Genomic DNA, 27,044 nt, shown 5'->3' with positions numbered 1-27,044 from the left:
CCCACTCTGACGTGACCCCACAATTACAGCCAAAAGGAGACCTGCAGAAACTTGTGGATGGGAACCCACAGGGTTACTGTGGGGTCAGGAGCTGTTCCAGGGTTTTCGCGGCCAACTTCCTCCAGCACTCAGCCCAGGAGTTTTCAGTCAAAGCTGTCCTTTCTTTTCAGGTGTCAGCAGGATTTGTCTTTTTTAAAAAGAAAGCCCTTGGACCGGAAGACAGTGCCTGGGGGAAGCCCTGTCTGTGAGCGGTCAGAACCTTCTGGTCCAGCGGAGAAGCTGCCCCCTTACCTGGACTTATGACCCGCGGCTTCGCGCCCAGCCTACCCAGCGAGTTCCACAAGATGGGCTCCTTCCGCAGGCCCCGACCTCGCTTCATGAGCTCCCCAGTGCTCAGCGATCTCCCCCGATTCCAGGCAGCCCGGCAGGCTTTGCAGCTGAGCTCCAACTCCGCCTGGAACAGGTGAGAGAGGAACACTTGGAGGGCTGTCAGGGGCCCGGCCGAGCTCCTGTACCTTCTGAGATCTCAGGCTCAGTCATAATTACAGGGGCAGTTGATGAAGAGAGTGAGTTCCTACATAGAACTTTGTCCTTCTTGTAGTAGAGGGGAAATGCGGGGATAGGAGTGGGGGGCGGGTGGGAGTGAGCCCCCAGGGCTATAGCATCTGTTAATCAGGCTGGGACAGTTGAATGGGAATATAACGATTAGTTTTCTTGCTCACTAGCCACACCCCAGACTTACAAGGCACCCCAGGGTGGGGCCTTATAAATAACATTAAGCACCTTGGGGGAAGGTAAGATGTGAGTCTGAAAGTTCACTATGATCCTGCATAAATCAGGGATTATCATCTGTCCTTTGGAACCCCGGAGCTGCCCTAAATCAAGCCTAGCTGATGTTTTATACACCACTGTCGTAAATTAGATTTAGTTCACATGTGGGGTGTGTGTGTGCGTGTGTGTGTGTGTATGCGTGCTCGTGTGCGTGCGTGCATACGTGCGTGTGTGTATGTGCATGCATGTGTGCGTATGTGTGAGCGTGTGTGTGTGCATGCGTGCATACGTTCGTGCGTGTGTATATGTGTGCGTGTGTATGTGGGTGCGTGTATGCGTACGTGTGAGTGTGCATGTGTGCTTACGTGTGAGCGTGCATGTGTGCGTGTGTGTTATGTGTGTGCGTGTGTGTGTGGTGAAGGAAGTGTACACCTGACTGTGCTCAGGGATCACTTCTCCTCAGGGTGCTGGTGGACTGTGCGTGGTACTGGGGATTGTACTCAGGTCAGCTGTGTGAAGGTGAGTGTTCTACACGCTGTACCATCTCTCCAGCCTCAGGCCTACGTTTTGTGCCCCATGCATGGAGTAGAGGTGAATTTGATGCAGTTTTGCACACCTGTGGCTACTGTGTTTTTTTTTCTTTTTCACATTAGTGCAGTGTCTGGTTACATTAAAATGCATCATTATCTTAAAGCATTCATGAATTCATTGGGTCGTTTTGGACTTTATGAGTGTGAGCGAATTGATACAATCTTTATGGAGAGAAGGCTCTAAAAGGTTTTGATGTCAAATGGATCCTTGTGCTTTAAAAAAAAACTAGGGCTTTTGATGAAAACAAGAGTGTAATTCCCCCCCCCCCCCAAAAGAATGCTATCAAGGGGCTGGAGCAATAGCACAGAGTGTAGGGCATTTGCCTTGCACGCGGCCAACCCAGGTTTGATTCCCAGCATTCCATATGTTCCCCCGAGCACCGTCAGGAATAATTCCTGAGTGCATGAGCCAGGAGTAACCCCTGAGTATCGCCGGGTGTGACTCAAAAAGAAAAAAAAAGTTTAAAAAAAAAAGAGAGAGACTGCTATCAGGTGTGGGAGAGGTAGTACAGCAGGTAGGGTACTTGTATGCAGTCAACCAGGTTCAATCCCTAACATCGCATATGGTCCACTGAGCCCTGCCAGGAACTATTCCTGAACACAGGCCTGGCTGTAATAATTCCTGAGTAATTCCTGAGCATTGCTGGGTGTGGCCCCCAAACCAAAGAAAAACAAAAATGATTTGGGCTGGGCTTCTAGACACGGCGGAGTGAGGACTTGGCTGTGTCTCCCCAAGGGACTCACCTGCGAGGCAGGCTTTCATGAAATTATTCCAAGGACATGATTAAAAAGGCAAGGAATCGTCATTTCCTAGGAGCTTCGGACGTGCAATCCACCTGTGAAGACAGGGGCCTGGGGGCTGGGAAGCCGTTCTCTAGGCACAGACCGGCTCCGGTCACTGCAAACGCCATTTTTGAGTCTTTGTGGCCAGGGCCATTCAGTTTCCTGAGGCTGCTCCCGCCTGCCTGGTCTTTGTTTTTGCCGCTCTCCAGCTGGGCTGCTCTGAAGCCAGAGAGGAAGGCCTTCGAGAAAGTGTGTGTAGGATGGGGGTGGGGGGTGGGGGAAGGCACCGCTTTCGGGTTCTTTCTTCTTCCTTCCTCCCCAAGGACCCTGGGAAGGAAGTGATGGATTCCAGGGATGGAAATCGTGGCTGTGTTTGTGCCACGGGTTTCCTGGCCCTCCCAGCCGCCTTCAGCCCCGAGCTGCTTGTTGAGATGTCCCCGGGAGGCAGATCCTCTAACCAGGGGTCATTTCTATTTCCCCACAGCGTCCAGACTGCCGTGATCAACGTTTTTAAAGGCGGTGGCTTGCAAAGCAATGAGCTGTATGCCCTGAATGAAAATATCAGGTAGGTGACTGGTGGGATGGGGGGGCCTGTTTCCCCTTCTGGGCCTGAGCTGGTGATACCCACCCCCCACCCCAGGAGCCTTATCTCCAAGCTGTTCCTTTTCTTTCTTCTCCCCCCCCCCCCCTTAGTTCCTCTTGCTTCTTTTGGTTTTGTTTTTGTTGGCTTTGAGGTTGTTCTTACTGCAAAGTTCCAAGGCCTTCTTCTGTGGAGACGTTCTGCACACAGAGAGTAGGAGGTGTTGGGGGGAAGAGGGGCATGCAGAGAGTAGAGAATTGACAGAGATGGGTCTTGTCATCTACTTGTGAACAGTATTGTACCCTAATTAATGAGGAGGCACCGTTTTTATAAGATAAGATGGCTTAAGTAGTTGGAGCCAGACTGCTGTATAGGAATTTGTTTTCCCTTTGCTAATTGACTCCCTAACTTCTTCTTCTTCTTTTTTTTTTTCTTTTTGGGTTACACCCAGCACTGCATAGAGGTTACTCCTGGCTCATGCATTCAGGAATTACTCCTGGCAGTGCTCGGGGGACCATATGGGATGCTGGGAATTGAACCCGGGTCAGCTGAGTGCTAGGCAAATGCCCGACCCACTGTGCTATTGCTCCAGCCCTGACTCTTTAACTTATTTGTGCTGTGTTCTTCTCTTCTGTCAAACAGGGACCGGAAGTAACTGTGCCCACTTCCATAGCTTCTGCTGATGTCTGGGTTGTGTTTTATAAATCACAATGGGGTTCTTAGTACTTGTGGCTCTACCGTCAGTGTCACACCTTTGTGATGTGTGGGCAATACAACCCTCCAGAGACATGGTTGTACTGAGTTCATTGCCTTCCAGAATTTTCCTAGGAGAGTAATGTTTGTTTCTCATTTATTGATATACCATTCTGATGGCCAGGTACTAATGGGATACAATGAACACACACAGACATGGACTTGCCCTCCTGGAACTTATAGCCAGTTGGGAATCTAGTCAGTGACACCTGTGAAATGTGAATGAGCACTGAGACAGTGTTAATAACACAGATGTCGTGATGAAAGCAACTCTAAGGATCATTTATGCTTGCCAAGGAGGCCCAGAAAGGTGAATGTAATCTAAGGACCGTGGGAATTCACTATGTGAACTGGCTCTATGTGGTGGAAAATACAAGGACAAATGTCCTGTGATGGCAATGAGAAAGGAACTGAAAGTAGACCCAGGTGCACAAGGTTCTTGGGGTTGGCTGGGGGTGCAGTTGAGTGTTTTGGTGATGTGAGGGCAGAGAGGCAGACAGGGACCCAAAATCCAGTTCTTCTGGGGACTGGATCAAACATCAGGTATTTTCATGCCCTGGTGTTCATTCCTCTCTGGTGTGTGAAGGGCTGAACCAACCCTGGAAGGGGCAGAACAATATACAAGGTCATTATTTGAATCCTGTTTACATTCAGTTAAGGTTCACTGAGGGTGTGTGTATGTGTGTGTGTGTGTGTATGTGTGTGTGTGTGTGTTTCTCAATAGCTTTCTTTCATTGAAATGGTCTGAACTCAGAGGTGAACAGAGTTGTGTTAAATTTCTACCCCTGTACTTGAATTTCACATCATAATTATACAGATATGGAAAGAGACAATAGAGATCAACTAGCTCAAAGTGTCTCCTTACAGAAGTAGAAACTGAGGTCCCAAGAAGTTGAGTGACAGGGGCAAAGCTAGGTCGGCCAAGTCCTGAGTTGTAAGAGCTCAATTTTAGTCCCAAGAACTAAGATCTTGGAGTAAGGGCTCCTGAGCACATAATAGAAATAAAGTAAATAAATCAGTGCCTCAGAACATGTTCATCATTCCTCACTTCAGAATTCCTATCCTAAAATTTCACGTAAAGGCCTTTTTTTGTGGGTAGCTCAGAAAATTTTAACCCATGGCACATTTCACAGGCCCAGCAGCTGTGACGTTAGAAGCCTGCAGGTAGTAAGCAGGACTTTAAGACTTAGGTACTGGGAGGTCAGCCCCACCCTTGTCAAAGGGGTTGCCTCATTGAAAGAAAAGCCATCTTATTTCTCAAAAAGACCAGAAGTTGAGATTCGATGTGACATTTCGTGGCTTTTCAGTGTGGATTAAATAACCTAAACTTTTTGCTTACCCATGGTTATTGGCCAACAAAACACACCTATGGGCACCAGAGCAAAGGACAGTGGGGAGGGCACTTGCCTTGTATGTGGCTGACCCTGGTTGGGTCCCAGACACCACAGATGGTCCCCTAAACCTCATCAGGCATGATTTCTGAGCACAGAGCCACTGAGCACTGAGCCACCTGAGCACTGATGAGTGTATCCCCCCTCAAAAAAAAAAAAGGAAAAGAAAGAGAAAGAAAACCAACAAAAAAACCCACATCTGTTGGCTGAACTTGACAACTGCTTGTTTACACATCAACTGTAGCATGCATAGGGGGGACGTACAATGATGGGGTGGCGAGTCCCACATTCTCTATGTGCAGGGGGAAGGGGAACCAAAGGAAATTGGAGGTACCAGGAAAAACACTTCACGTGCATCAACACACTCCACCCTGCCCAGGGCCTCCTGGAGCGACTATTGGCCTGTTCGTTCAAGGCATGTGATTAAGAATGAAGAGAACTCAGGCTAAGAAAAGCAAAACCAACTTGTCCAAGATCATATAACTATAAACATCAGAGTCCAGAAGTGATCTCCTGCTTGTGCAGGGTTGTTCTGACTTCTCTAACAAATCCCATGCACTGGGTGGCTTAAATAAGAGACAGTTATTCTTCACTGTCCTGGGGAGTGGGAAGTCCATGATGAGGATGTGGGCATCTGTGGTTCTGCTGAGGACTCTCTTCCTGGCCACTGTCTAGCTGTATTGCTGGACCCTCACATGACCACATCTTTGTGCACCCAATGGGGAGAGAGCAAACCCTCTGGTTGTCCTTCTCAGAAGGACCCTAATCCCACGACTGTGACTTTGTCTTCATGCCCTCATCTAAACCTCCCAAAGGCCCCTTCTCCAAGGACCATCACTTTAGCGGTAGGTTTTTGAAAGTCACACTGGTGATGCAGGTTGGTTCAGAGAAACCCAAGTGTTCTTTGTGCTTGGTTGTTGTTTCAGAGAGAGGTTTCAGGTTGGAAGGAAGAGTTGGCTGATGGTTTCAGTGTTTCAGCCATCGTTCCTTTCCCCTGGTCTCCTGGACCTCTCTTTCATCCTCAGCTCTGATTCCAAACACCCTTCCCAGGAGCAGAACACTCCCCTAGTCCTCCTTTCCCTCATTGGAGGTAGGGAGCTGCCTTCTCTCCTAGGCTGTGAGCCGTGTCTTAAGTACTTCTATAAGAAGTACTTAAGGTTGGGATTTGAAACTACTTGCTCAGATGTGAATTGAGACCATCAGAAAGTCAAAGTCAAAATGTTTAAACTCTGTTTTTTTTTGACCCATGTTTCTGTGCCTTCCATCTTCTTCGGCTTTCGTTAAGAGGGTGGTGAGGATGGAGACTCTGGCATGAGTCACATTCCAGAGACTCAGGGAGCAAATGAGACTCTCAACTGCACTCAAGGTCCATAGGTCACACTTGAATAAGGCGATCTGAACCCTCCATGTTCTTATGGGGAAATAAACATAATTGCCCCTTATTTCAGTAATTAAAGGGCCCACATAGACATGCTGCTCTCTGGTTACATTCAAATTGACAGTTGGATGTTGATTTTTTTCTTTTCTTTTTTTCTTTTTCCTTTTGGCCTGTTTATAGAATGGAACCATGAACTAAACAGGCCTGGCCAATAGGGAGAGTGTGAGTGAGGGAAGGGGATAACAGGAATGGAGGTGCAGAAGACTAAGCTATTTCGTATCCTATTTTTCAATCAGTCATGACCATTTCCTGGCAAAAAAAGGTCTGTACCAAGTTCAACAGATGTTTTAATATCTTTAAAAAGTTGCTTTTGGATTCAGAGACTGGGAATCAAAATTAATCTTGCTGTATGACCTAGGGCAACTTTCTTCATTTTTTTTTTAAACTACTGTACATCATGGTGGTTGGGAGAGTTGACAGAATACTAAAAACATATTTGAAAACATTAACACAGGGTCCAATGTGTAATGTAGTCTAGCCATCATTCCTAGTTCTGTGAAAATTCAGCAGTAACAAAGTGATCAGTGTTGGGTGGGGCTAGGCAGGAACTCAGTGCAGTGTGATGGATGGTACTGAATACAGATTTCCCTCTCACTTTGTATGAGGTGCGTTCACTTTGAACGAGAGGGGTGTGGGGGACATACTTCCCCAAGAATGTGCTGGACCTGAAGCTTGGGTGAGGCTGTGTTCTTACCAGGGGAGCCAGCTATTTCTCCTTTCCACAGAGAAAAGAACAAGAGGAAATGAGTCTCTTGGTTCTCCATTCTGTTCAAGCCAAACCGTAATAAACTGTGATGGATTCTCCAGCTCCAGTGTCAAAAACTAAATTAGCTTCTCTGCTTCACCCCAAGCCATCCCTGTCTATGTTTCTCACTGTGGAGTTAGCATGTGTCTGGGAAATGTGAATTCACTGAAACTGTAGGCCATCTAAAGGAAAACCAGAAGGGTGCAAGCTGTATGTAACTGGGTCCTGGTGTAATGTTGGTAATTGTTTATGACTGTGATGTGATTGTTTGTAATGCTGTCGTTACAAACATTTGGCCTGTTCTTCCAAGGTATGTGATTAAAAATGAGTTTGTTTCCATTTTTGCAAGCGTATTTGTGGGGGTGGAGGAAGGTGCCAAATGATGCTTAGGAGAGGGGGCAGTGGTTCCCGGTGTTACTTTGCCATCTGGGCAGGTGGGACAATGCCACAGACTGAGGATGCAATGCTATGCAGGCCCTGTGATGCCAGGAATTGCCACCAAGACCACACCGGCGATGGTCAATCCCAGGTCAGGTGCATGCCAGGCCTATACCCTAACCCCTATTCTCTCCCTGCCCAGAAGGTGAATTTTTTTTTTTTTTTTTTGCTTTTTGGGTCACACCCAGCGATGCACAGGGATTACTCCTGGCTCTGCACTCAGGAAATACTCCTGGTGGTGTTCAGGGGACCATATGGGATGTTGGGAATCCAATCTGGGTTGGCCGCATGCAAGGCAAACGTCCTACCCCCTGTACTATAGCTCCAGCCTCCCAGAAGGTGAATTTTGAAGTAACTCTTAGCCAGAATTTGAGACTCAGGATGGCCAAGTTCAAAAACCCATCAAAAGAAGAATGTGGAGATCTTTGAAGGACCAATTCATCAGGAATGTCACAACTTAATCAAAGGGCAAAATTGTCCTTAATTGAAAGTCAGGGCATATGATCTGACAACAGGAAGATCATAAATCAGAGTATTTGCCTTTGACACAGCCTTAGAAAACAGCTTGCACATTGTTATGCCCCTCGAGGCAAGAAAAATGCCCTTTCAGAGCAGACATAGTCTCGTGAAATCCTGAGTCACGGCTGCACAGTCCCGCTGGCCCTGAAGTTCCATCTGCCCCAGTGAGGGCTGGTCCTGGCTCTTTTCTGGTTTTAAAATCTTCAATGGCCGCTGATGTGGTAGCTCAGCCCCCGCTCCCTCCCCCCCAAACAGTCGTGCCAGGGCTGTGTTTGGCCATGGGGAGCCTCTTTGGATTAGAGGTTTGAGTTACACATTCTTCCAGGAATGAGAGTGACCAAATGGTGGCACAGGCTCTCTCTGTCTCGTCTCTCTGTCTCTGTATCTCTCTTTTTCAGATAACTCTCCTAGGGACTTTGTGCGACCAAGAAGAAAGAATTAGAAAATGTGACATAGTGATGGCTTAGGTTTGCTGGTTTTTCTAAGAAGCAGCAGGTTTCAGCAAAGAGAGTCTGAAAGGTGCTTTTGCTTTTTTTGATGGCCTGAGGGGAGTGTGTAGAGGGTGGGGACCAGGGATTCTTTTATTCTTTGGGTGTTTTTAGTAAGGGATGGCAGATGGTTGTGGAGCTGGAGGGTTCTTGCTCCTGGGGTGTGTGTGTGTGTGTGTGTGTGTGTGTGTGTGTGTGTGTGTGTGTGAGAGAGAGAGAGAGAGAGAGAGAGAGAGAGAGAGAGAGAGAGAGAGGAGCTAACTGCAGAGTACTCTATTTTCCACTGGGCACTGGCTGAATAGATTGCTCCAGGAGTGTGGGGGATGGGCAAATAATTAGATTTAGGAGACAATATACCTCAGCTGAAAAAGGCAAGGTGTGCAAGTGGGAAAACTGAACTCCAGTCTTTCTCCCTGCTGCTTTCTCCATTCTTGCCCACCCCCTTCTCTCAGGGAGGATTTTTTTTCTGCAGAAATTAATGCTCAGAGTTGAGGCTTCCGGAAACCAGAGATGAGTTATCTGTCGGCAGCTGGCCCTGAGGCAGGAAGCTCACATTTTCCTTCTCCCTCGAACCTCCTTGCATCTTTTCTTGCTGAGAGGGAGGTGGTGGGAAGGAAACCCCAGAGATTTTTTTCAAGAGGAGGTTCCAAGAATTAGGCTTGATCTGTGACAGAGCCAACTCAAAATGTCCTTCCTCTAAGCTAGGAGGCTACCTGAATCCCCAAAGGGAAGTCCCCTGCAACCCTCTTCCCCCCAACACACAGACACACACACACACACAGACACACACACACACACACACACACACACCACAGTCCTCAGTTCACGGAGTCTGTTGGTTACAGCAGGAGCAGATGGGAAGACAAGGAGCCCAGATGCAGCCTGCCGGTCAGCAAGGTAGAAAAGCACCAGGAGAGAGCCCTAAAGAAGAGATGACAGTTGACCTGTGCTTCCTGCTGAGTCTGAACAGGTTTTGTTTTAAGTACTTCTGGTCCCTTCATTATTTTCAAAGGTATCCCTGAAAACTCATCTGAGACAGGAACTATAGCCCTGTGTTAGCACTGAGGGAGGAGTATCTTAGAGGGGGGCTGGCTTTCTTTGTCCAGTTTGCAGCTATTAAATAGCCAAATTGGGATTTTAACCAAATGTTCTTAAACACATAGGAAGTGACTGCAAAAGGCACACAGAGTCGGCAGTATCCCAGCCTTGATATCCCAGGCAGAGATGCACACTTGGGTCATGTTTATGTCCCAGACATGATGCATGCTGGGTCAACTTGATGTCCTGGGAATAAATCTATGAATAGGTAATGTTGCTGTCTCAGGCAGAAATGCGTGAATGGGTCATGTTGATGTCCTGGGCGTAGTTGTTTGCATGGGTCATGTTAATGTCCAGGACAAAGATGTGTACATGAGTTATGTCCATTCCCCAGCCATAGATGTATGCATGGGTCATGTTGATATCTCAGGCATATATGAATGTGTGGGTAGTTTTGATATCTAAGCATACATGTGTGCATGGGTCACGCTGATATTTCAGGTATATATGAATGCATGGGTCGTTTTGATATCTAAGCATATATGCATGCATAGGTCATGTTGGTATCTCAGGCATATATGAACGCATGGGTCATGTTGATATCTCAGACATATACGCATGCATGGGTCATGTTGATAACTCAGGCATATATGCATTCATGGGTCATGTTGTTGTTTCAGGTATAGATATATGAATGGATTATGTTGATGTCTCAGGCATAGACGCATGAGTGACTTATATTGATGTATCAAGCATAGATGTGTGAATGGATCAGGAGGTATGAGGGCATAGTCTTCTGAGCACCCTCACTGGGACAGACTAAAGGAGGAATCCTTTACTTTGGGCTCAGGTTGTTTTGCCTGTCTGCATATTGACACACAATAGTAAAGATGTCTGCAATAGCGAAGAAACAGATTAGACCCAGGGTGGGAGGGAAGGGTGGACCCATGTGGTAGTTGGCTGACAGAATTTAGGAATCTGGGTACCTCCCCTAAAAATTCAGACCTCTCTGTGGAGCTCACACTGAGAATCCTAGACCCAACGAGAAAAAACTCCACATTAATCTCTTCACCTGAAGAATGTGGGCAGGTTTTTACCTGGGAGATTACTGGGATGCTCAGTGCCTAGCAGGGGCCGGGGCCATAATCAGGATCTCATTAGATGGTCTTTGTCAGTTTCTCCCCTCCTTCTCACTGTCTCGACTGCCATCCACTGGTGTTCCAGAGACAGGACAGAGTCTTAGCATTATGCCTGGTCATGGACACTACCTCTAGGAGTGCCCCTTGGAATAATCCAGAGGAGAAATGGAGCTTTTTCATGTCTAGTTGCTTCAAAGATGCTGCCTCTTAGGGCCTGGAGAGAGAGTACAGTGGGCAAGTTGCTTGCCTTACACACATCCAACCTGGGTTCAATTCCCAGCATTCCATATTGTCCCACCAGCACCGTGAAGAGTAATTACTGAGTGTAGGGCTAGGAGTGACCCCTGAGCTTTGCTGGAAGTGACCCCAAAACTTAAAAAAATGCTGCCTTTTGGGGGGGGGATTATGCAGACAGATAATACAAAGGGTAAGGTGCTTGCCTTGCACATGGCTGACCTGGATTCGATCCCTGGCACCACATATGATCCCGAGTCCCGCCCAAGAGTGATCACCAAGCACAGAGCCAGGAGTAAGGCCTGACCTGAGCACGCCAGGGTATGACTCCAAAATAAAATGACAAGAAAGGTGTTGCTTCCTTGTCCTGTCTTGGAAGTGAAGTGTGGGCACTTTCAGCATCTCTCGCCCTCAGGGGCTGGCTGTAAATTTGGGAGGTGGGGCCCGGACACCCTTTGCTATCCTTGCACTGTGGGATTCCTGTAATCAGGGCTTTGGGTACCTGGGGCAGCCCCTCATTTCCATAGGGCACAGTCACATTTGACATCAGCTGGGTGTGTCCTGCCTGGCCCTGGCGACACCTTAGCCCTATGGCATGCAGCATTGAGCAGCTTCTTTGTCCCTGGGGAACTTGTTGCCTTGGCTCTTGTCTGGGTGCCAGGGAGATTGTGGTTCTTACCCGGAGTGATTTCTCTTGCTTGACCTGCTCTCCCAAGATGTTGGGTCTGCATGATGACAGGAAATCCTGTCCTCTGTGTTTCACCAGGTCAGCTGGGAGGGAGAGGGCGGTGAGATAATACAGACCAAGCTCCCCTTTTCCCTCCTCCCCCTGCAACTATGACCCTTTCAGCTTCTGCCTGAGTTTCATGCCCCATTTCCCTCTAGATCTGGGTCCCACTTACTCATTTCCTTCCCATGATTCTCAAGCCCTCCACTTCCTTCTGCTTTGGTCACAGTGGATGCTGGGATCCCGTTTTTAAGCATACAAGTACAGTGCATGAAACAGGAAGTGGGAAATACTTTTCCAACTCTTGTAACCCCTTCCTCCCAGCACTGCTTCACCCTCTAACCTCCACCTTTTTGTGTGTGTGTGTGTGTGGGCGGGGGGGGGGGGGGGAGAGGAGAAGGAATCCTGACCCACATATTTGGGCCTTCGTGAGTTTCACCCGGATCCTTAATGCCTGGACCAGGACCTGCTTTTTAGAAGATACCATAGAGCAGTGGGATGAGGTTCTGCTCTTAATGCCTGGGTCAGAACAGTGGTGCTGGCAGACGCTGGCAGAGCTCAAGGGTGCTTTGGGAACTAGGACAGTGTCCTTTAACCTCTCCGCACCTTCGGTCGGGCACCTGTCGTGCATACTGGTCCACAGACCGACTGTAATCACCATGGCAGTAGACTAATGGTTTGCAACCTTACTACAGTTATGACCCAGCACTGGCTCATGGACCACTTAACCACTTAACACCTACAGGGGTGATTAGAGGTCACCCCAAAAGCCTCTATCCCTCTCGGAAAGACTGGCAAGCTACCGAGAGTATTCCGCCCGCACGGAAGAGCCTGGCAAGCTATCCGCTGTGTATTCGATATGCCAAAACCAGTAACTACAACTGGTCTCATTCATTCACCTGACCCTGAAGGCTCATGGACCAGTGGTGGATAAACCAGTTTAAGGATGAACTCAGTTGCCCACATGATGATTCTCATTACCCCCGAACCCATTTGAGGAAACAGGTCCAAGGGACTAATCTGTAGAGCGTACTGGCAAAGGGTTTTGCTAATGACAGGCTTCAGACCTAGGCCATTACCGCTTCTGCCACCACCAGCCCTGCCACCTCTTTGCACTTAAGGCTGCTTCTCCCCATTCAGGCCTGTGTGACTGCATGTCATCTCCTTAGTCACCTCCTCGGGTCAGTTTCCTCGAGATAGCCCTGTGGCCTCACATTTGTTCCAGGCTCAAAAGAGGAAGTGCAGAGCCTTTGCCCAGCATAGTGTCTGACTGCTGGACAAGGTCCAGGGAGCTGAAACTGAGCCTTCAAAAGAGTCAGGCTCCCTCCCTCGAGCGCTGTGTTTCTTATTCCTTACCTTTTTTTTTTTTCATTCTAGAAGTAATTACTTTCCTATTTCCAGCTAAAAAGGATGAAGAAAAGTGGAAGGGAGGCTGGTACTGGTCTCTGCTGAGTGGGAACACGTGTATCCTGGAGCTCAGGAATTGGGGCTTTGATCTCCTTCGTGCCCAGAGAACCACAAATCACGGGCTCTTGAGTTCTGCTCACTTTCCTCTGCTCTTCTCTCTCTTTGAGGAAACTTGCTGAGCTAAGCTGCTAAATTAGTGTGTGTGTGTGTGTGTGTGTGTGTGTGTGTGTGTGTGTGGTGGGGGAGGGGGCATAGGAAGGAGTTTCCCAAAGAGGTGCTCATTTCTAGGGGACCCTCCTAGAAATTCTTGACCAACAGGGAGGGAAGTTCAACGTGAAGCCTGCAGATGCAGTGCTGCTCAGGTCCTATGGTGCCAGGGTCACTCTGGCGGGGTTGAACCAAGTGGTTCTGCAGCTTGAATAGGGATTAGCTGCATGCGAGACGACCTTTGTGCTGTCTCTGCAGGACCCCAAAGCTGGTTGGCTTGCTGAGATTCATTGCAGAGAGCATTGTGCCTCAGAGTCTAGGTGCTTTGGACTTTGCGTTTGTTTCTGGAGAAGCTGCCCAGTGGGGAGAAATTCTTGATCTCGTCCTTCCGGTAGCATCCTGAGACTGGCTGACACGTGGTAGAGTTCCAGTCAGGGGTTGTGATTTGATGAATTTCTTCATGGAGTTCCCTATTATCTGTCAGTGGTGCCTTCCTGTTTTGAAGGGGAGCATCCGGGAAGGGGTACCCCCTGGGGATGGCACATTAAAGCAAGAGGTGGAATGTCCCTATCTCTCAGTTCAGCCAAGTCTTTGGAAAGTTTTCCACAAGTGCCAGTGTTTTGTAAAGAAACAGAACAGCAGGTTTTCACTTCAGTGCCAGTCAGCTCAGCTCCGCCAGCTGTGCCTCCCTTCTCCTCCTTTTTCTGAGCCCAGCTCACCAGCATTAGGTAGGTCTAGACTGGCAGATTATCTGGGCTCTGTCAGGCTATCCGTTACACCCATGGCAAGCCTGTTTCCTGATACTGATGGTACCTTGATTTCTTGGCATCACACATAGTCCCCCAAACACACCCGGGAGTGATCCTTGAGGATAGTCAGAAGTCAGCCCTGAGCACAACCAGGTATGGCCCAAAACAAATTTACAAAATGGATGTGGGCTTAAAAATGAAAGTGCTGGGGCCAGGGAAGTAGCACAGAGGGGAGAGGCATGTGTCTTGCATGGGTGAGGTCCCAAAAATTTAAATAGATATTCCCTATGGATATTTAAATAGATTTTCCCTATGGATAAAAGCTAAATTATAATCCCAGGATACCCAAGATTAGGTACATTTTTTCCCTTTTTAAAAAATGTTTTGTGGCAGGTGAGCCACACCCAGAAGTGCTGGGAGAGAGGTGTGCATCCTCACTTCTCTGCTCAGGACTGGCAGTGCTGGGGGTCATGTTGTATCTGAGTTTCCACCCTGGGTCTGCAATCCACCAGAGCTATCTCTGTGGTTGGCTGTTCCTGAGCTGCAAATTACCTAGCAACATTACCTGCAATAGCACAGGGCTGGAGCGACAGCACAGTGGTAGGGTGTTTGCCTTGCGCGCAGCCGGCCCAGCCGAGCCGGGTTCGATTCCTCCGCCCCTCTTGGAGAGCCCGGCAAGCTACCGAGAGTATCTCACCCACACAGCAAAGCCTGGCAAGCTACCCGTGATATATTCGATACGACAAACACAGTAACAATAAGTTTCACGATGGAGACATTACTAGGCCCTCTCGAGCAAATCAAAAAATAACGGGAGGACCCTGACGGTGATTACCTGCAATATTGTTTCAGTATAACTCAGATGTTTTGTTTTGCTCAAACAACTGAACTGAGTATAGTTGAATTATGTGTTTTCCAAATTCCATATCCTTCAAGATGAAAGCTTGTGCTGTAAACTCAATCACTTAGATTTGATGAATTTGTTCATATTGTATATGTTCAAATATCCTGCTTTTCTTTACTTAATGTAGGAGATCCTTTCTTAACACTGCTTAGATCAAGTCTTCACTTTTTTTTTTAAATGTACTAGAATTCTGTAGTACAAATGAACTGTAATTTCGGGTTTAGTGGGTTTAATGATGCTCAGATGGGGTTCATTGTGTGCTGCTTGTGCCCTGTGGTGCTGAGGATCACTTGGGGCACCCCAATAAGTGCTGTGGGGCCTCCAAGGATGCTCCACTCATTGATGCTCAGGAGTTATGTGGTGCTGGGGATCAAATCAGTCTTAGACACGTGTAAGGCATGTGCTCTAAACCCTGTGCTACCCATTAACCTTAGTTTCCTAGTACCCGCTTTACTGGTGTTCGCTTATATGGATGCCTATATACCTATATATGGCTGCAGCAAGCACTCTGTATAGTCACTAATCTGGCTAATTTACAGCACATTCAGAGAGAAGGTTTTCTAAGAGTCAAGGCTGGAGTGATAGTACAGCGGGTAGGGCTCTTGCCTTGCATGTGTCCAACCTGGGTTCAATCCCCAGCATCCCACATGGTCCCCGAAGTACTGCCAAGAGGGATTCCTGACTGCAGAGCCAGGGGTAAGTCCTGATCAGTGCCAGGTGTCGCCCCATAAAAACTCATTGTCTAACAGTTACTGTAGATTACTGACTTGATCACCAAGGGCCATAGAACAGTGACTTAAATGAACAGGAATGTTTAATTCTGTCCTAATATTTAGGTTTATAATATATCAGTACCTAGAGGCAAGTGGTTTTGAACTTGGGATTGGATGAAAGGACAAATACGTGAATCCCTTAGCAATACCTAGACTCCATCTGTTACATTCGGGGAGTATAATGTCACCTGTCATGTGGCCATTCCTAAGTAGAGGCTGTGGTGACACTTGTCATTGTGGAAGGGTGCCCTCAGCGTACTGTTCCTTATGCTCCTTTATTGCTCTTCTCGCCCTTTGACTGGCTACTTCCCAGTCCTTTGGGCTGAGCATCCTGGTTTTGGCAACTGCATCAGGTTTATGCCTTAACCCTTGCTCTTTCGTCAGCTGATTTCTTCCTCCAGTTTGGACTTCCTGTGCCCCATTGCAAAATCCAGGCCTCAGCACTGTCTTACCACTGTCCGGATGCAGTCCAGAGCACCTTCACACACTTGCTCTGGGATCTCCGACTTTCTGGAAAGGAAAGTCTTCCTTCAATGGGTGCAAAGTTGTGCTGTGGGAGGAGCACAGGGCTGATCCCTGGAGCAGTAACATCCTGTGGAGTCCTGACTAGGGTTCCCTTTGTTCCACCTCCCCGAGAGACCCCTCAGCATGTTGTCCTTGGAAGATCGCTGGGTCCTTGACCTCACAGTCCTTCCCCTACTTCCCACATCCTCTCCCTCTTTCCATCATACCCAGAGTATCTTCATGAGATGTAGTTTCCCAGTGTCAATTTCTGGGGACACCCATTCATTCTGCAGGGATTGGGGGCTCAGAAGCGTATTAAGCCTCCCAACTGAATTGAACACTCTAGATAGTGTTCATCTGGGAGATGGGTTGGAAGTTGCCTGTTGTTAGGATTTCTTTTGCCACCAGTGACTTTAAGACTTCCCAGTTGCGGGGGTTGGGGGGGTTGAGGGACCTTTAGCTGGGAGGTGTTTCCCCATTAGAAGCCAGCTCCTTATCTCTTCCATCTGGGGATGCCCGCCATGTTTCTGGTTCCTGTCTGAGCCACCAGTGGCCTCATTGAGGGACCAGGAGTGAGTGTGCTTGATTAAGTGACCAAAGAGACATTGGTGTATCTGTCGGAGTCCATACCTTGGGGACAGTCTGGGCTGTGTGGTTGGGCTGGTTGATCAGGAACCGGCGTGTCAATGTGGCGTCAGAGGCTTTGTCCACAAGCATAGCATGTCTCAGTCTTGGCATGTGTGTTTTCAGCATGTTGGGCTTTCTCACAGTGGCTTCCTGTCCCATCTCACAGTTAGAGGTGGGAACTTGTTTTGAGAGGAGTGAACGCCATACAGATATGTCAGAAACCTGAGCATTTGTGGGGCAAGAGCAAGAAGACAGCAAGTAGCGTGCTTGCATTGCTTGGGGCCAACTTGGGTTCTTTGCCCAGCACCCTATATGGTCCCCCACGCCCACAAGGAGTGATGCCTGAGTATACAGAACCAGAAGTAAGCCCTAAACACAGCCAGGTATGTCCCCCAAACAAATCGGTCATGGTCACGGTCCTCCCGTTGTTCATCAATTTGCTCGAGCGGGCCCAGTAATGTCTCCATCATGAGACTTGTTGTTACTATGTTTGGCATATCGAATATGTCACGGCGAATACGTCACAGGTAGCTTGCCAGGCTCTGCCGCGTGGGTGAGATACTCTCGGTAGCTTGTCGGGCTCTCCGAGAGGGGCGAAGGAATCGAACTTGGGTCGGCCATGTTGGCCACTTGTAAGGCAAAGCCCTACCGCTGTGCAAAACAAAACAAAATTTAAAACACTTTTTATTAAAAAAAAAAAGAAGAAGAAGAAGAAACTTGAGCATTTGCTCCTTAATCATCTTGGCTGGTCACGGTCATGGTCCTACCGTTGTTCATTGATTTGCTCGAGCGGGCCCAGTAACATGTCCATTGGAGACTTTTGTTGTTACTGTGTTTGGCATATCGAATATGGCATATCGAATACGTCATGGGAAGCTTGCCAGGCTCTGCCATGCGGGCGAAGTACTCTCGGTAGCTTGCCGGGCTCTCCGAAAGGGGTGGAGGAATCGAACTCGGGTCGGCCATGTTGGCTGCATGCAAGGCAAACACCCTACCACTGTGCTATTGCTCCAGCCCATCTTGGCTGGTAGTGTGAGAAAATGAAGTCATGAAGAATTTGCATATCCCTCTCCCCACTCCCCCAAGAAAACTCACCGGTGCAGGGAGCCAACTATTCTGGTTCTGGGTGTTTTGTTTTAGTTCCTTCATCTTATTTGGAGGAATTAAAGAAAAAAGAAGTCAGAATGGTTCCATGATTTGTCCCAGGAAGATGATCTGGTGCCAACCTCCCAATTTTCAATGGTTATTTTGGGGAGGTACTTCAGACTATTTGAAATAAACTTGCAAGTTTCTTTCACATGCTGTCTATCCACATGCTTCCCTGCAAGAACAGAAGCTGCATGAGAGAGATGGTATCTGGCTTGTTCACTTCTGCACACCTGGTGCTTGAACAGTTTCTCACACACAGTGGGTGGCTCCATAAGGATTGGCTGCCTGGAAAGATAAGTTTCTACGCCCTGCTGTGGTCCCTTTGAAGGACTGCCCAGTGCCTTGGGGTGGAGTGGTAAGACAACCCAAACGATAACGACAAGTTGAATGTCTCTGGTGGACTTCAGGGGAGAAAGGGGGGAAATATGGGAAGAGATGTTGACTTTGCAGAAGGTTTGGGTTCAAATCTTCATTCTCCCAGAGACAGGGGACCTCACTGAGCCTTTATTTACTCATCTGTACTAGCAGAGGAATAATCACCACCCAGAAATAATTATCATCCTTGATTGAAAAAAATTTTTTTAAATGCACTTAATCATAAAGCCTACAGATTTGGGGTGATGAACAAATATGTACTTTCTCCTCCTTATTATATTTTACTTTATTTCTTTGCTTGGGGCGATTTTTGGCTTCACATACCTGGTCCTGCCTCTTTCCTCGATTAGAATTGAGATCTACCTCCCTCTTAGCAAGGCCTTTTTGTAGAGCTGAGGTTCTCAAACTTATTTGGTCAACCTCACCCTTTTCAGAGAAAAAAAATTACTCAGTACCCAGCATCCCCCCAACCCGAAAAAAATCTTACCTTATTAAAGAAAAACAGGAAGATCTCCTCCAGTTGCACCTAAAACTGCTACTCTGCCCCCTGAATCATGCCAGCACCCCTCAGGGGCTGTATCACCCCTTTTTGGGCAATAATGTTGGAGCATGAACTAAAGATTGATCAAGATTCCCCTCCTGCATTTGCGACCCCCATTGCCCAGGAAGCATTGCAGGGGATTCTGGGGTGGGAGGGTTGTCAGGACCTTGGGAAGTACCCTTTCTTTCTCAGCCTCACCTGGGTCCTTGAGCCCCTCAGGAGACCCCAGCTTTGCTGGGTGTCTGTGTCCTGCATTGCCGGTGCTGTGCCATCCAGGGTATTTGACGGTGCTTCTCTCTTCCTAGGCGGCTGCTGAAGAGTGAGCTGGGATCATTCATATCTGACTATTTCCAGGTAAGCCACATGGGTCTGTGCACCTGGCACTGTGGAGGAGGAACCCTGGGTCTCATGGAATGGCCAGCACTGTGCCCCCGGACCTTCCTTCAACATCTGAAATGACACACCCCTTGTTCCTCCTGCCTGGCTGGGGGAGGGTGGAGGGTGCAGTGACTACAGAGAGCTGGAGGCCAGCATGAACCTGTTCTTATCTTAAGAGATTATGTTCTCAGGCTTCCAATCTCAGGAGCCTTTTCTGCTCTTAAAAGTCAGCAAATTATCCCTTTTCTCTGTGTCTTTACCATATTATAAATTACACCTGAGACACTTTGACCTTTGCCTTAATTCATTGAAATATAAGCCTCACTCATTCATCTGAGCCTAGGTGGCATTTTGGTTAAAAAATATAAGTATTGGAATAAAAAGTGGGGGTGTTTTATAAGTTTAACATTTTTTTTTTGTTTTTTGGGTTACAGCCAGCAATGCTCAGGGATTACTCCTGGCTAATGCACTCAGGAATAACACCTGGCGGTGCTTGGGGGACCATATGGGGTGCTGGGAATCAAATCCAGGTCGACCAAGTGCAAGGCAAAGCCATTAGGATCCCCTAATGGCCCTAGAAACACATGTTGAGAATTGTTGTTTTAGTCACCATTCCTCTGCCCCCCAACTGGGTACCACTTTATGCCTTTAGCCAAGTTATTTCTTGCCACTAGGCTTTGCAAAAATAGAATTCCCGTATCTGCTCTTGCAGGCCTTCTGCCTAAATATTGTCATGTAGGGCTGGAGTGCCAGGACACTGGCTTCTGATCCACAGGCATGCACTGCCCTCCCCGTCTCCACTGCCCACCCCACTTAGTCAGACCAAAGTCATGTAGGGGAGAGGCAGGAAGCCTGGGATGACAAGGAGGATGTTCAGTGCAGTTGAGTCTCAACTTTTTACTGACTAATGGAGTGCTTTGGGGAACATGCTGCATTCCTGCTTTGTGTCTCATTTTCCCATCTGTAAAATGGGAATAAACAGAGGGCTTGATTTAGAGACCATTGTATGGTTTGCATAAAATGACACATGCAATACTCCAGATACTGTATGTGTGTGAGAGAGAGAAAGAAACAGTGTGTGTATGTGTGTGTGTGTGTGTGAGAGAGAGAGAGAGAGAGAGAGAGAGGAGGAAGAGGAGAAGGAGGAGGAGGAGGAAGAGGAGGCAACATAGAAGAGTGGTTCTGAGAACAGTCCATAGTTTAATATCTGGGTTTAATACTTAGTTTAGCCACTCCTCACTGTATGAGCTTGAGCTAGTTGCTGAATTTCTGTGTTTAACTCTCTTTCCTGCTCTGTAAAACAAAAAGAATAGGACATAACCTCATAGGATTGTTATATTATTATTGTTAAATAATTATAAATTGCCCAGAATAGCAACTCAGAGAGAGAATAATGAGTGTTTTCAATTTATAGCTATACATATTATGCTAAAGTGGAATCTATCATACTTTTAATGGGAAAATGACAGAAAAAATACATTATATCTTGGCTTCAGGTTGATGGTATTGCTTTATTTCTAGGGGGAATATACTTGAAGATAATTTAAATTTAAAGAGCATTTGGGTATTAAAACACAACACAGTCATCCCTTTATTTAATTTTCCTTTCCAAGAATCAGGAAGCTTCATTATTTTCCCCAGTGATTTTTGGGCCACCCCAGCACTGCTTAGGTTCTTCTCCTGGCTCTGAGCTCAGGGATCATGCCTGGTGGTGCTCAGGGATTCCTGCTGGCTCTGAGCTCAGGGATCACTCCTGGCAGTGCTCAGAGCTTACTGCAGCCTCTGAACTCAGGCATCACTACATGCAAGCTCAGGGAATGAAGGAATATATGTGGTCCTGAGTATTGAACCTGGGTTGACCACATGAAAGGCAAGTGCCCTACCCACTGTACTTTTGCTCTGACACATTCTTCTACGAGCTCTTTAATAAAGAAAGAAGAAAGAAAGAAAGAAAGAAAGAAAGAAAGAAAGAAAGAAAGACAACCAATGTCAGTGATTTAAAACACACACAAAAGCAAAAAAGGATCAGGCAACCTCCGGATGAAACAACACCCAACAGGAGCATGAAATTCATTGGACCAAAAGTTGAAGTTACTTTAAAGGAAGGAAGAGACCCACCTATAGATTAAGAAAGAGATATTTAACCACAAATGTGGATCAAGACCATCTTGCTGGTAGAGATATGGCCCAGCACCATTTGTCCAAAAGAATATGATACTGCTGCATCTTCCCAGGTAGACTGGTCTAGGCTGAGAACTCTGGGGCTTTCTCAGAATGGGGGCAGGCAGATTCCCCTTTCTGTCTGAAGACACAGTAGTCCATAGCCATACCCGACAACCTCTGACATAGAAAGGCCAGCTACACAACTGAACCTTATCAAACTGCCATGCCAACAGATTGCTCCAGATCTATAGATCTTGTACCATGCGGCCACATATGCAGCCACATGACATCTCCAATTTTTAAAAAAAATTTATTGAATCACCGTGAGAAAGTTACAAGATTTCATGTTTGGGTTACAATTATACAATGATCAAGCACCCATCCCTCCACCAGTGCACATTCCCAACCACCAGTCTCCCCAGTATACCCCCTTCCCTACCCTGCCCCTGCCTCCATGGAAGACAATATTCCCCATACTCTCTCTCTACTTTTGGGCATTATGGTTTGCAGTAGACACTGAGAGATCATCATGTTTGGTCCATTATCTACTTTCAGCACACATCTCCCATCCTGACTGATTCCTCTGGCCATCATTTTCTTAGTGATCCCTTCTGTATTCCATCTGCCTTCTCCCCTCCGTTCATGAGGCAGGCTTCCAGCTATGGAGCAATCCTCCTGACCCTTGTATTTACTATCCTTGGGTGTCAGCCTCATGTTATGTTATTCTATACTCCACAAATGAGTGCAGTCCTTCTATGTCTGTCTCTCTTTCTGACTCATTTCACTTAGCATGATACCCTCCATGTCTATCCACTTATAAGCAAAGGTCATGACTTCATCTCTCCTGACAGCTGCATAGTATTCCATTGTGTAGATGTACCAAAGTTTCTTTAACCAATCATCTGTTCTAGGGCACTTGGGTTGTTTCCAGATTTTAGCTATTGTGAACAATGCCTGCAATGAACATATAGGTACAGATGTCATTTCTACTGTGCTTTTTTGCATCCTCGGGATATATTCCCAGAAGTGGTATTGCGGGGTCATATGGAAACTCAATATATAGTGTTTGAAGGACTGTCCATATTATTTTCCAGAAAGGCTGGACTAGTGGACTTTCCCAACAGTGAAAGAGCATCCCTTTTCCCCCCCCATCCACGCCAGCACTGGTTGCTTTTGTTCTTTTGAATGTGTGCCAGTCTCTGTGGTATGAGATGATATCTCATTGTTGTTTTGATTTGCATCTCCCTGGTGGCTAGCGATGTGGAGCATTTTTTCATGTGCCTTTTGGCCATTTGTATTTCTTTTTTGAGGAAACTTCTGTTCATTTATTCTCCCCATTTTTGATGGGGTTGGGACACCTCCAAATTTCATAGTAATTTAATAGTCAGCCCTGTAGGATCACAGCAAATCTGATAGGAAAGTTGCATAGAAGACTACCAAGCTCAGTGAACATAAACAATATCACAGAAGGCTCAACTAGCACTAATCAGAAAAATAGATCTTCAGATAATGACTTTAGTAACACCAGTGTAAGATATAACAATTATGAAGTTGACTACTGTTAATCTAAGGTTTTATAATTCCATTTACCTTTGTGTTATAACAAACAGTATGAAATAAATGTTTTTGCCTGTAAGGGGGCAGGCTGGGGTGGTGGGTGTGAAACTGAGGACATTGGTAAAGGGAGGATCACACTGGTGGTGGGATTGGGGTTGGGGCATTTAAGGCCTGAAACAACTGTATTATGAACAACTTGGTAAATAATGGTATTATAATAAAATTTTAAAAATGGTTGACTTGAAATTATACTCTAAACTAAAAAGAGATGGAAAAAGAAAAAAGATAAATGATTGGATTACTACTGATATTGTAGGTCATTTTTATGCCCCTAAGTCTATGAAGAAATTGTATCTAAAATGTTTAACTAAGACAAAATAGAGTAAAGTGCACCCATTTGTAAAATGCACCCATTTGATGTTATATTGATGCATTGACATACACCAATTTTTATTTAATTTTCTAGAACAGCTATATGCAAGGTTTGTATTATGCCTCTTCATACACTTAAAAATTATGAGAATTTTTAAAAATATTTCTTTGCATTAAAAAAATGTGGATCACTTCAGTGACCTGGGGCACAAAGGTCACTTTGGTCCTCCCTCTTCTCCTACTTTATCTAGAGGTAGGTGTTTACTATTTTGTTCTTATGTGAGGTGGATTTTTTAACGGATGGCAGAGAAGTGGTTTTTCAGTCAGCTGCTGAAGAAGCCTGAGAAGGCTGTTGGCTGGCTGATGCCTTCCTTACTGACATTTGGCACAGTCTATGTGGTTTCAATCAGGTTTTAAATGTCAGTTGCGTTTTGGCATTGGGGTGCCCAACCCTAGGACTGGTGGGGGAGAGAGTTTGGGTGGGGACTTGTTTATCTGGGAAGCCCTCAGATTTTCGGGGGTGGGGGTGGGTGGTGAAGGCTGCTTGCAAAGCCTGCCAGATGCTTAACAACTAATAACCACATGCCACTTTCTACCAAGGGTGTAATCAGAGAAACTGGGGGCAGAATAGTGAGTTCCTCTCTGAGGCTGTGGGATGGAAACTAGTTTTTGCAGTTCTGAATCTACGTTTTTCCTGATGTCAAGGTGCTAGACTGGAGAGAATGTGTTCCTAGACACTGGGGCTTTTAGTAGAGATTTTATGTCCAGGTGGCACAAAACTCCAGAGATCTGTGAGGAAACTGTAGATAGAATTCCCGGTGGCATTAAAGGACAGCAATTCTGAAGCTTAGGAAGTCCGATTTCCTTTTCTATCATATTTCCCTTCGCACTTCTGACTTCAGGAGAGACTGGGTGTGTCCAATACCCAGGAGTCTCACATGCCTTTGACATTTCCAGACCTGGGCTCCTGTGTTTCAGGAAGTGAGAGAGCAGACCTCCTGCTTCATGTCTTCAGCTCAGGGCTTTAATTAAGATCTACCATTGGCATGCGACTGTGGAGTTGGTCGTTCTAGTACATTCTATCTCAGTGGTGTTACAGTTTCCTTTTAACACCATTTATGTGTTCAACAAGTTGATAACTCAAGAAGGAATATGGAAAGAATGATAGTGTGTGTGTGGGGGGGGGTCTAGGAGATAAAGAATAGGGTGTGGGTCTTGTAGACATTGAACCAAGATTTGATCCCTGAACCTTGATTCAATCTCCAGCACTACAAGGTTTTCAAAGCATCACCAGATGTGGCTCTAAGAGAATGGCAGGCCTAGTTGACAAGGAGAGCCCTCCACAACCCCTGAGCATACTTAAGAGGCCTCAAAAGAGAAAAAAAGAATAATAATGTAGTGGCTTGTCAGGGCAAGAGTGATAATACAGTGAGAATGTGCTTGCCTTGGATGCACTTGACCCAGGTTAGATCCTTGGAACCCCATATGGTCCCCCCAGCCCACTAGGAGTGATATCTGAGTATACATCCAGGAGGAAGCCCTGAGCACCACTCAGTATGGTTTAAAAACAAAAACCAAAAACAGTTTTACTGGTCCTGGCTATGGTCAAAGGGTGAAGATGCTTTGAGAGAGACTTGTTTTGGAAAGTCCTAACAGTTAGGGAAAATGGGCTGATTCACAGGTCCTGCCAGAATAATATGAAGAGGGAAACTCCAAAGGGTAGGTTTCTCAGGAAAAGCTTAACCTTCTCATTCAACTCCTATGTGTAACTTCAGAGGGAAAGGGGAAGAAGGTATTAGGCATGGGGCATAGGGTCATTTTGTTAGTCTCATGGAATTAGAACTTAGGTGGTGTTGCTCCTCCACTTAGAGGGGTCTGAAGCTTACTTCCTCCAAGTGTGGAGCAGCATACGCCAATACTAAATCAATTAAATTCATTTAAAAAGGGGGACAAAGAAATATTACAGTGAGCAGGGTACTCCCCCAGTTCCTCCCTCAGTGCCATAGCAGTGATTCCTGAGTACAGAGCCAGGAGTAAGCCCTGAGCACAGCCAGATGTGGCCCCAGATCCTGCTACGAAAGAGAGAGTCAGACTCCAGGAAATACACTTCTACAGCAAGGAGAGAGGGAAGTTAGGACAAAGGGGCAGCACAAGCTTCTGCCGGGAGCCATCTTGGCGGACCAACAGCCCTGGTCCAGAGATGCAGCAACCAGTCCCGCATGTCACCACAGTGTCAGAGATCCCTCCAGGCCCCATGGGGCACCCCAGATGGAGCAGGTGCAATATCCCCGCCTGCTCCAGATGGAACCCTGGCATCCAAGAGCTTCCACAAGCAAGGCCCAGGTATGCAGGTACCAGGACTAAATCTCCAGGCCGCATGATGGCAGAGGTGCCAGGAGGTCCCACCCTGGCTCTCCACCTGCTCCACGACCTAGCTGTCATGCCTACAAACTTCTGCCAGCTTGGTGCACCAACAGCCTTGGTCCAGAGACTTCCAATTGAATCCCAAAGTATATTAGTGCCCTACAGAGATGTCTTTGGAACCCTACAACCTAGGATCCCATAAGCGCACAGCTGCAAAGTGGCAGCATGAGCTCTCCTGATGTTCAAAATGAACAATGGAAAAGAAATTATCTAGCATCTGCCCCTGGAAGGCAGACCTGAATGGTGGTGGGAAAATTTGGGGAAAACATAATTTCCCAAAGTAGAGAGTATTGGGGGAAATTGTCTGCCATAAAGGCAGGGTGAATGAATGAGACCAGTTGTAGTTACTGGTTTTGATTCTGTTGAGACGGAAGCGGTCATTGAAGCCCTAGCCAATCAGGGCATACAAGCCCAATACATCAGGATCCTCCGTGAGCTGTATTGCGGATTCACTACCAGGATCTCACCATTCTACAAAGAAGTGATCGTTGATGTCAAGAGAGGGGTGCGGCAGGGTGATACCATTTCACCAAAACTCTTCAGTGCCACCCTCGAGAACATCATGCGACGACTGGAATGGGAAGGAATGGGAGTGAAGATAGATGGTCGGCAACTACACCACCTCCGCTTTGCTGATGACATTGTTTTAATAACACCAAACATCAGCCAAGCGGCACAAATGCTGGCCGACTTTGACCGTGAGTGTGGAAAGGTAGGACTACAGCTGAATCTTACGAAGACAATGTTTATGAGAAATAGCCTTGTTCCTGACGCCCCATTCGCTCTCAATGGAACGACCATCTCCGAATGCAACAGCTATGTGTACCTAGGTCGAGAGGTCAACATGACAAATGACCTGGCACCCGAACTGCGCAGGAGGAAGAGAGCGGCTTGGAACGCCTTCAAGAACGTCGAAGAAATAGCTAAGAGGACGAAGAACCTCCGGCTCCGGGCACATCTCTTTGATTCCACTGTTCTTCCTGCATTAACATATGCCTCAGAGACCTGGGCCCTACGCAAACAAGATGAGAACGCCATTCAGGTCTCCCAAAGAAGAATAGAAAGAGCTATGCTTGGAATATCACGTTTCACTCAAATGAGAGAACGAATCCGGAGTTCTGACATCCGTCGACGATCAAGGATCAGGGACGCTGTCTCATTTGCCAAGGTGTCGAAAATCAGATGGGCTGGTCACGTAATGAGATTTAAAGACGACCGTTGGACTAGAGCTGTTACTGATTGGATTCCACGGGATGTCAAGAGACCGCGTGGCCGCCCAC

The 27,044-nt window shown here is 47.0% G+C and overlaps 1 protein-coding gene across 1 annotated transcript in view; it reads left to right on the top strand.

The window, feature by feature from the left end:
- Window positions 1-203: 203 nt before the first annotated feature.
- Window positions 204-27,044, top strand: part of PRR5L (proline rich 5 like) — a 61,181-nt gene continuing 34,340 nt past the window's right edge. Inside the window, exons 1-3 of the mRNA XM_056132644.1 lie at window positions 204-463; window positions 2,629-2,709; window positions 19,176-19,224. Of these exons, the coding sequence (XP_055988619.1) occupies window positions 300-463; window positions 2,629-2,709; window positions 19,176-19,224 (294 nt within the window). The 5' untranslated portion in view covers window positions 204-299. The remainder of the gene's footprint in view (window positions 464-2,628; window positions 2,710-19,175; window positions 19,225-27,044) is intronic.

This window comes from Sorex fumeus, unplaced genomic scaffold (genome assembly GCF_029834395.1).
Source record: "Sorex fumeus unplaced genomic scaffold, SorFum_2.1 ptg000007l, whole genome shotgun sequence".
In the NCBI taxonomy this organism is placed as follows: Eukaryota; Metazoa; Chordata; class Mammalia; order Eulipotyphla; family Soricidae; genus Sorex; species Sorex fumeus.
This window is presented reverse-complemented; position numbering and strand designations above follow the sequence as displayed.